The following is a 10862-nucleotide window of genomic DNA, read 5'->3' as shown; positions in this document are numbered from 1 at the left end:
CGGTTGTTTACACAATGTGGCATTCTCTGCTTTGCATTCACATTTCTTTACGAAGTAGATCAACTGACTTATTCAGCTGGCAGGTGTTCAAGACAAAACCCACAGACCAATGTTTTAATAAAAAACATCTGTAACCACTCAAAGAAAATAACGAATTTTCCGAACAGAAAGCACCGAAAATTTTAAGAAATTCTCCCCAGAGAAAGGGATGACGTAGACAGAGAGAAACCGGAGGTAGGGGAAGTTCTTTTTTATTTAATTTAAGTTTGTTCCTTATCGAGAATAGTTCGGGCAACGTTTGAAACGCTGTGAGGTTGTAACGCAAGTTGCTGACATTGTTTAAACGTAAAAGTAATTGATTTTGGTGGAAACAAAGAACATACGGTGTTTATAACTTTTAAGCTTGTGTGTTATTTACGTTAACCCGGTTTGGAATTATGTCTAACATGGAAAGTTAATAAAACAAAAAAAATACACTTTTGTTGCGTTCGGGGACAAATGAAAAAGTGTTGAATTCGGTAAAACCCCTACTTATTCGTTGAGAAGAAAAAGAGGAAAGGCATAAAAAACTTACATGGAACAAGATGGGTAAAATATGCTGCGGGGAAATTCTCTACATAAATTCGTGGATTTTGTGTGACACAAAAAAACACCATTTAAAAATCTTCCATCGTCATAATCATACTAGAAGAAAAGGCACAAAACGCATTCAAGTGCAACATAACAAGTAAACCTATCTTGTACCACAAACACACTACAAGTATTAACTACACTGATAGGAGGGCGATAGGCGAAGGTACTTTTTAGGTAACATAAACATTCATGACCAGGGTTGGTGATAATTTGCATTGTTGCTAGATATTTGGTATTGGGTTGGCTTTTGAACCTCTGATTCCTATTTGGTTTTCATCATTTAAATGAAAAACAAATCCATTGGTAGGAAGGAGATGTTAAAAGAAATATTTACTTGGTTTGGAAACACGGTCTCTACGTAAGAATAAAAATGTGTTGGTTTTAACCGGAAGTGGTCGATTTGTGATTTTTAACCAAGGAAATCCCTCGTTGAAGGAATCTAGACTTCCCTCAAAACTCACAGGATGAAGTAGGTTGTTGTCATCGCTGTGGTCGCCCTAACTGTGCTTTCCAAAACCTTGAAACCGAGATTGGGAACTTGTAGGAATAGGTTTTCTCACAAATATCATCGCCCGGTGTAATCTGATGACGTAACAGAAAGGAAACCTTCAAGTCAACATCCTGAAAGAAAAAGACAGGATTATTTTTGTTGGGCAACATATTATTATTTCATGTCATAGGTTGTGCTACCGTATAGTGTATGTTAATCACTGGGTGAACGCGAAACAATGCAGCATGCTTTACACATGCATGGGAATAAAGTTCCTGACCGTTGGGACTTTCAATGTCAAATGTTTGTTAAATTCTGGCCAGTGACTCGGAAATTTTGCCCACCGATGGCCTTGCATGTAAAAGCGGGATTGCTTGATGTCAAAGCATATATTTGGCGACCCCGTAAACTTTGGTCATTATTAAGTCAAGGCAGTGAACCTTGTGAATGAAGTTAAACTTTTAGATTACGTTGGTTGCTTTCAGTGCTTTTGATATTGCAAGCTTCATGTGCTTCTAACACTGGCGTAGAGTACGGGGGTGCAGGGGTGCCGTGCACCCCCGACCTTTTCTAAATTTACAACGCAATCGCATCGTGTCCTTTCGGTTTCGCGGGATTAAACCGCAGCAAAAATAAAGGCGCATTTCCTTCTGATAACACTCAAAGCGCTTAACACGCTGTTTCGTTTGCCTCGTATTCGCGAACAACAATTACGCAACAAACGAAATTACGTTGGTGATGAACGTGCTTACATAGACGACGCTTTAACTTTTATATTATGGCGTGCAAACGACCTTCTGACGTTAGTATTTTTTATTCGCCGCACCCCCGTTGATGTGCAAAACTCTACGCCTATGGCTTCTAATGTATATGAAAATAGATTTCCACAGATTAGCTTACTATGACCTCACAAACCCCGACCCACCAAACAAACAAACACATTATTACGTCAAGTTTCTGTAAGTTTCGAACTTGAACAGTTGATTGAGAATATTTCGCTGAGGGTGTGACGTCAAATCCTTCCCTGTCGGAAACGCTCAGGTTCTGATCCTAAAAACAAGAACTTCACGTTTAAAAAAGTTGGCTTGTGGTGTAAAAAATCGTAAGTGATCTCAAAATGTTTGTTACTTCACCCCTAGGTTACTTTGTAACACTCAACTAGGTGGTACGCGTCGAAATTGTTTTACCTTTAAGTGGTACGCAACCACAAAAAGGTTGGGAATCACGGCTTTTGAGTATATGCGATCATGCAGAAAGATTGAATCCCTCAAGTTACTGTAGCATCTAAACTTAACAATAAATAATTAGAAACGCTACCTCGATTCTGTCCACCCTTATGACGACTTCACATAAATGGAAGTTGTTCGAATCTTCCACGGTTGAAGAAATCTCCACACAATTCGTTAACACCGACTTCATCGCTACAGCGAACGATATCCCGTTCTCTTTACATTGAATTAACAATGGAAGATCTGGGACTTCTAAAAATAAATGTAAAGATTATGTTTAGTGGAACTATTTATGTTTTAAGTGAGATGCCGACAGGGTAAGCAATGGGTGGAGGTATATGAAACTCTGGTTGTCACTTTATCTTAACTATTACTGATTTACAAGCTTTAAATACGTTGAACACAGTAGGCAAATACACATTTAAATAAATCAGTTTTAATTCTATTATATCTGACAAACAAAAACCAATATGGACAGTGCACATTGTTTCGAGCAATAAGACCTCATCAGCGCAGCTGGTGGCTGTAGAACTGAACTAGCTGGTAAACTAGCACGGCCCTTAAATTTCACTATGTGCTTGTACCAATGTACCTAGTAGTCACCAGCTGCACTAATAGGACCTTGCATGTGGAAGCAGTGTGCACTTTATACTCTCTGCAAATCAAACCAATGTAATTTTCCCTCATTAATCAACCACACCTCTTTTACTTACGAGTTATTTCACGAACTCGTTTTTACAATCTCACCGTGTATTTCCTTCCATTTGCTGTGAGCGGCGCTGTATCCTTCCCCTGGTTCGAGTCGATCGGTCAAACATCGGTTGGTCGAAAGCAACGTCTTCACTTCCATAAACTTAAAAACAAATAAAAAATATCCTCTATTGGGTGCGGTGTAAATACTGTGTGGGACGTTTGGTGAAATTGACTTAGCGTGGTGTGAAGTTAAGTTGCAACAGTTTTCCATACTGATAATTAACCCAGATGTGGATTAACACGGGGAAGACAAAAACATGATGAATCAACCGATTGAAAACTTGGCAAAAAAATGAACCCAGAATGTATTTGGATGTAGGCTTAACTAAACCATGTAATGCCTTAAGCCATGCTGTTGAGCACAGTTGCCGTGAGACTAGATGCAAAACAAATCCCCGATTGTGAGCAAACAATCACTTTTAATTACATCCTGGTTTCGTGTTCCCACTACCTATACGTCACCAATTACCTGTACGTCACTCTTCCTGACGTCATCCTGTACGTACGAAAGCATGTGATTAACGCGGATTGGTTTCTTGAGATGTTTCTGTAGAGATTCAACGAATATTCCGAAGTGCCCATCTCTCTCCTCGTAAGCCTCGCTATTCTCAGTACTACAAGCAAAGGTTTTTAACTTTTTTTAAAGGTGGGTGTACACTTTTTTTTTAAAGGTTTTTAAAGGTTAGTGTACACTTTGTAGCATCAACAATAGCCAGGTTATTATAAAGCACTTACGACGACGAAACCAAAATAAAGCCAACCCTTACAGCACTTCCTCGGTCATATTGACGTCAACGAATGTGAAACCTTGATACGAAACCGTGGTTTCGGATAAAGTCAAGCCAAAAGTTATGAATAGAATCCATGCTAACTACACAGCGTCATAGGCGTCGATTTTTTAACGTTTTGTAAAATATTAAGGGTGACTTTTCCAGGTTTTAGAAACACCCAAAAACATTTTGTCAGTCGTATCGCCATTGCAGATTTGGTAATTATGAAGTAACATACAAATTATAACGCAACAATGCCGATTCTTACCATTATGCTACAACAACTGCTGCGCTGCGTAACAATCCACGAGACACTTGTGTTTGTCATGATTATGACGGTGATAATACAGGTCGTTTGAAACTAGCTTAACGCATAGTATAATGTATGTTTATTCTGGCAATACTTTTTAATTTCAAATGAAACCCAGGGGTGACAATACATGCGTTGTCACCCCTGTTTGTTTGTGAGTGGTGACATGTCACCCCAGTCACCCCTAAATCGACGCCTGGGTACAGCGTTACACTCCAAGCCGAGCTGGGTTGAAATTGTTGATATGAAATTGAACAATCGAATCCGGATTCGTCGTGTTGTACTTCAGCGAATTTATCCGTTGCAACATATTTGCTATTAATTCAGTAAAGATATCGGGCGACATGGTTTAACGATAGGTAAGATGACTTACGTGGCGTAGGCGAAAACCACGTTATCGGTGAAAGAGTTTCGAGAAGATGAATTCCCTCCTTTGTCGTAAGGATTGCTGTTAAAAGATACCAACATGAGCTTGGAAAACCACAAAATTAATTACTTCAATGTTAAGACTTGGCTGCAATTCAGATAACATTGACATGTCAGCCGTTTACTGACAGAGTTTCCGACCTAACGCCTTTAATAAACATGTCACTGTAGTCGCGTAGACAACCAGGGATGGACGGGGTTGCGGGCTAATCTATTTGACGTGTGACGTTATTAAAAATATGTACGAAAATCACATGGATTCACGCAAAACGTATGAAACCCACTAAGGAACATTGGCCAGCATTTAATCACTTAGACATAGGAGGACTGGGTTAAGTGGTGACAAAAAACATCAACTTCTTTCCGTAACCTTTTCCTGCAGATATCTAGGAGTATGAGCATCATGTTCGGCTCCCTCCTCCTCTGCACATCCTCCAACGCCGAGTGAGCTTTAATGCAGTGCGAGGAGTCGTATTTACTCGGTGCGTCTGTAGGCACGAGGTAACACTGCCCATCGTTCTCGTAACCGTGACCTCCAAAGAAGAACACACCTGCGACAGAGGTCACAAGTGAGGCGTGACGAAAAAATGTCAAGCAATCAAGCGGAAAGTGGGTATTTAGTTCTAGAACAACGGAATCTGTTCGTGAGGTTAAATTGTCTAACAACGTACGGATTGACTTGTATGTCCTTTAAACAACATTAGGGGCTTCATTTTCTCATCTCGCTACGACTTGCAAAGACATGGTGGATAAATTTACTGGATAAAAAAGGGCAAAACAAGAAAACTTTGCGTCCAAAAGAAAGTGCGATCGATATGCTGTAATTTAAGTTAAAATTTTACTTCGTTTCAGCAAAGTTTTTCATTGTAAACAGCATTATAGAAATAGTTTTGGTATGCGAGGTTTGCCGTGAGCTTGGAAGTTAATTTACATCTTTATAATCGACCACAAACACAGGTTGAGAGTTGAGACTTACAATAGCATCCCATGAGACTAAGGTCGATTAATAGAAGCAATACACGATGCATCTCGGTGAAGTTCAAGTTCTCAAACGACAAAGTCCGGAAATGCAATTCCTCCTTTAATAGAAATATTAAATGAAATTCACGTAATTGTACTCGAGTTCGGTCAACGTGCAAAATGTTGATCCAGACCAGATCAAATTTAATCCGTCAATGTTAGCGGGGTTAACACTGGTTAGTTTTGCTAATTATAAAACCTAGAAACTAATCACATCTGGACAATTTATAGCTATAGCAAGTTACTTGTATATTCTTAATACTCTTCAGAGAATACGGTTTAGGCGAGAATACGGTTTTCTATACTCCTAAAAACATTTATTCTCCACAAACTCCCCGGATGATGCTCATCACAGCAATGTTTGTCCAGAATATGTTTAAAGGAAAATCTTAAACTATGGTTTAAAGGAAAACCATAAGAATAAAATACGTTCAAAGAAAAACCTTAAATATTTTGCTGAGGACTCTGATATCTCTGGAAACGGCGGGAAGTCGTCGATTGTTTTGATAAAGATCATTCCCGACCAAGAGGGCAATCTTATCGGAAGCGTTAAACTCGGATACGTGCTGCGTAATCTCACATCCTGTAAACACGTAGATTTACATTCAGCTCATCCGTTCAGGAATGCCATTTACATGCAATCATGCGTGACAACTTATTTGCATTTTAATTTTTTCAAGTTTTCCTGGTGAAGAAAGTGAAACCATCAAAGGAATGATGAAAAAACAAAACTAAACGCCTTTAATAATTATAATAAAGTTAATAAAGCACAGAATCATCATTTGCAGGAAACACATTTATAATATGTATAGCTAATGCAACACATGGCTTTCATGAGAGTTGGTTGCCAGTGTTTTCATCTTTTGATAATTTTTTAAAACACCTTGCTTTAAAATTGTCAAATCGTGAAGTTACATCTAAGTACATACAATTAAACACTTTAACAAATTTCACTCACTGCTGTCGACGAATGCTGTTCTCGATCGAGTTGAACCAATGGGACTGTGGCCCATGGAAGGGGACTTTGCGACACAGTAATAATTCCCAATCGTTTCGACGGAGTTGTTTTGCAGAAATAGAATGGGATTCGTTTCGTCAGCAATCAATTTATCATTGTGGTACCACTGGTATGTGATGTCGGGCAATTCAGTCTCGACTCGGAAGCGCAGAATACCACAATTGACTTGACTAATCTGTTGATCCTTTGGCTGCTCCAGGATTTTGATCGGTTTCTACAAAATAAATCACTCCAATTTACTCCAACTGTTTATCGAACATTTTTTATGTTTTGAAACTGATAAGCTAAACAAACACATGATGTTGATGCAGACTTTTCTATTCTCACATTGAACATATTAGTTGTTTTATTCTAGTTAAGAGTTTGTGAGTTAAAAAGGTGATTGTTACAAACAAGACAGATTTAGCAGCAAATGTTCTTTAAGGTTTGTATGCAAAAGATTCAGGTATTTTTTTAATATTAGATTCTCACATCACACACATGATTTATGTCAATAGCCCACAATCTCGATTTTCTTCTTTACTGATGTACATATTGGCCAATAACACAAACAGATCCATTCATTTATTTATTTTGATCCGTTGCGATTGCAGGTAAATTTAAAATCTACACACATTAAGGTATATGAAATGGTTTAACCGAGAACCAAAAACAGTTTTCTAGTAGCTGCCAGAACCACCACATAGTTACACACACAAGAACAAGGAATAACCCAAAAGTTTACACTTACTTGTGCCATGGTTGGAGGAATCTGATGTGAATGTTGGTCCATATGATGTAAATGATCCACTGGATATCTCATACCATATGGAAGAGGGGAACCAGCAGCAAAACTGTGACACCTGTCTTGTACCTAAAACAAACACAAACATAAACTGTTGCAAACAAAATTATGGCAGCCATCTTCTATGCAAATCAATGCCAGCTATTAACACCATTATAGCAATGTTTATTTTAAAAGAAGTTTAACATACTGCAACTGATAACTAAAACTGCAGCATGAATAGCAACATCAAAAGGAAAAACTAGTCAGTTGTTTCCATAATTTCATTTTTTCTTCTGCTTTAAAGAAAAAGTATTTTGATCATTTGTTTGCATATGTATTCATTGTATATACAATCTTTATGATGCCATTCTTAAGATCTTTATAGCTACATTTTATTCAGGAATGTTGTTGTAGTTTTGCAGACCAGAAAATGTAGTTTTTGGTACAACACAGTGTAACTTACAGGGTGATTGTATGGCATTACTGGACGAGGCATGGGAACAGACATAACTCTCTCATGTGAGTAATAACCTGTACTGCTCTGTATGTTTGGCATAAGTGAATTCATCTCAAAGTATTTCTCTGCAAAAACAAACAAGACACATGTTCGCATGATGCTGCCCCATTTTTCCCCCAATTTGGTTAAAACATCATTTCAGTATAGCAATTGAACTTATGTGTGAATGTCTACAGGTGTGGGTGAACTTTTTTACTCACAAATCAATGGTCCATAAAGTATAAAGTAGACAAAGATTGTTCACACTGCACTTTATGACAAAACAAGACGTACCATGTTTAAAAGTTGCAACAAAATTGCAAAAATTTTAATGCTAATTTATCTGAACCAATGACAAGCCAGAATTAAAGACCCAATGGGCCAGGTTAGGCCTGCATGCCTTAACACAATGCTAAAAAACAAAGTTACCCAAACTGTTAAGGAGAGCATTAGATGCACAATTGCACGGCAACGCATCAAGATATTGAAGAAGAAATGCGACGGTCACTTGTCTCTCCACGATCTTCCTCACCATTCCAAATGCACTCATGCGTGAATTGCATAGAAATATAAAATCGTTGTCACTGAAACAAAAAAAACGAGGAGGGTTTAATAAAAGATTTACACAACTGTTATTTTTTGTTTTTTTTCAATTGCTTCCGTCTGGAGAACAAATTATTTAAACATCTATATATTAAGTAGTGATGTCTTGCGCCGGATCCGGGTACCCGGCCGGATATTGACCAATTTTTAATGCCCGGACCCGGCCGGATAATACACTTGATTTAACCGGATAGTTGGGAAAGCATTTCTGTCCTAAAAACGGACAAACATTTTGCAAATTACTCGTTTTTGAAACCCAGTCTGTGATATTTGCCGACTTCCGATTTTTCTGCAGTTTGTTATAAAGGTTTTCCACTCATGATAAGCATAGCATTCTGTTTGGCAATCAAACGTTTTTGCCATACCGATAAAATACACGAATCGGTGTTAATAAACTGCCGGATCCAAATTATCCGGCCGGATTTGATTGATAACTATCCGGATCCGGCCGGGCCGGATAATTTGGACTTGGGAACATCACTAATATTAAGGTTGTTGGCCCAAGTTTACAAAGGAATCACTTTCATCTCCAAAATGAAGTTTTGGCATATCATAGGCATATTGGTCAAAATATCAGATTCTCCATAAGTTTTACAAAATTTATATATATATGTATGAATTATCCCCAAAATACACATTTTAGGCCTTGCGTAACAGGAGTTGACAACCTTTTCCTACCTACAGGCCAAACTCTGCAATGTATACTATAAAAACCTTTGAATTAAAGGCATTTTATTCAGATTGATTCTTAGTTTGTATATACCCTAATACTGTGGGGTAAGTCTTATGATTACTACAATTTGTAATGAAGCTTCTCGATGATTTTGCTGTATAAACTGTTCTACAATATTACCTGAAAAAATGTTCCTTTTCTTGTAAAGTCCTGGCGACGTGTTTCCAGTTGCAAGGTCCTTCCACATTCAGGTTGCAACACAAATCTTCAAAGACATTAAAGGGGATTTGATTCAAGATACAGTTGGCAAATCTTGACCTAAGCATTGTAACACTAAAACCTCCCTAATGACAAAATGATAAAGCATATTTTGGTCTTGTATGTTTCTTTTATATTGATACTCTATAATAATACTGCACAAAGCACAAGTGTACATCCAGATTGAAAAGTTTGTTAGCACGGAGGATTTTTATTGCTATTTTAGTTCATCAGCTATTTTTATTGCCTGGATTCACAGTTCATTTTCACAAATGTGTTCAGGGGATTTATACAATATTGTTTCCAATTTAGAAAATGTTTTAGAAAAAAATAATATTGTAAATCGCACATGAAATCTGGTAAATCTATTGACTTTAAAACACCGTCGTCATTTCGGCGAAATAAAAAAAAAAATTCACGAAATTTAATTTACGCATCAGTAAACACAGCTTAAATCAAATTTGTATGAAATTATAACATGTTTCATAAGTGATTGAGAAATATGACCAACTTATAATCTGCAAAAACAACAATACAATCCGAAGAAAAACACAACAAATTGACAAAGTAACGAAAATTTTTAAAAACGAAAGCAACATGGGCATGAACATTGATCCATAACAATTTTACATACCAAAAGCAACTGTTAATGTAAGCCAAAAATCAATCACTTTCCGGGACATAGAACTTCCTATCAATTTGCACAGGGCTTGCCTAGAGCATGCTGGTGAAGGTGATATAAGCTAAAATACCAACCGGCTCCACAATTCCCAGCGAAATGGACTCAAACAAAGGTCATTGTGTGTGACGGCATAGAGGCTGCCTGTGAGCGCAATGGCGGCAGAGACATCTTGACAAAAAGCGAAAATTCAAACACTTTCCGGGCCATAGGATTTCCTATAATTTTGCACAGGGCTTGCCTTGAGCATGCAGGTGAAGGTGATATAAGTTAAAATACCAACCGGCTCCACAATTCCCAGCAAAATGGACTCAAAGGCAGGTCATTGTGTGTGACGGCATAGAGGCTGCTTGTGAGCGCAATGGCGGCAGAGACATCTTGACAAAAAGCGAAAATTCAAACACCTTCCGGGCCATAGGATATCCTATAATTTTGCACAGGGCTTGCCTAGAGCATACAGGTGAAGGTGATATAAGTAAAAATACCAACCGGCTCCACAATTCCCAGCGAAATGGACTCAAAGGCAGGTCATTGTGTGTGACGGCATAGAGGCTGCTTGTGAGCCCAATGGCGGCAGAGACATCTTGACAAAAAGCGAAAATTCAAACACTTTCCGGGCCATAGGATTTCCTATAATTTTGCACAGGGCTTGCCTTGAGCATGCAGGTGAAGGTGATATAAGTTAAAATACCAACCGGCTCCACAATTCCCAGCAAAATGGACTCAAAGGCAGGTCAT

At 38.1% G+C, this 10862-nt stretch overlaps 1 protein-coding gene across 1 annotated transcript; it reads right to left on the bottom strand.

Annotated features, from left to right (window-relative positions):
* Window positions 1-100: 100 nt before the first annotated feature.
* LOC145888999 (mucosa-associated lymphoid tissue lymphoma translocation protein 1-like) lies at window positions 101-9525 on the bottom strand. Its single transcript, XM_082979868.1, has 14 exons — window positions 9368-9525; window positions 8341-8495; window positions 7879-7997; window positions 7380-7502; window positions 6590-6863; window positions 6075-6214; window positions 5588-5690; window positions 4982-5162; window positions 4559-4633; window positions 3575-3719; window positions 3100-3205; window positions 2441-2604; window positions 2072-2173; window positions 101-1254 (listed from the first exon to the last, which is right to left on the bottom strand). Exons 1-14 carry the CDS (start codon window positions 9511-9513, stop codon window positions 1114-1116), a joined length of 1974 nt encoding a protein of 657 aa, XP_082835994.1. The 5' UTR covers window positions 9514-9525; the 3' UTR covers window positions 101-1113.
* Between the last annotated feature and the right edge of the window lie 1337 nt (window positions 9526-10862).

The sequence above is a fragment of the Ascidia mentula genome, chromosome 2 (genome assembly GCF_947561715.1).
Source record: "Ascidia mentula chromosome 2, kaAscMent1.1, whole genome shotgun sequence".
NCBI classification, from domain to species: Eukaryota; Metazoa; Chordata; class Ascidiacea; order Phlebobranchia; family Ascidiidae; genus Ascidia; species Ascidia mentula.
This window is presented reverse-complemented; position numbering and strand designations above follow the sequence as displayed.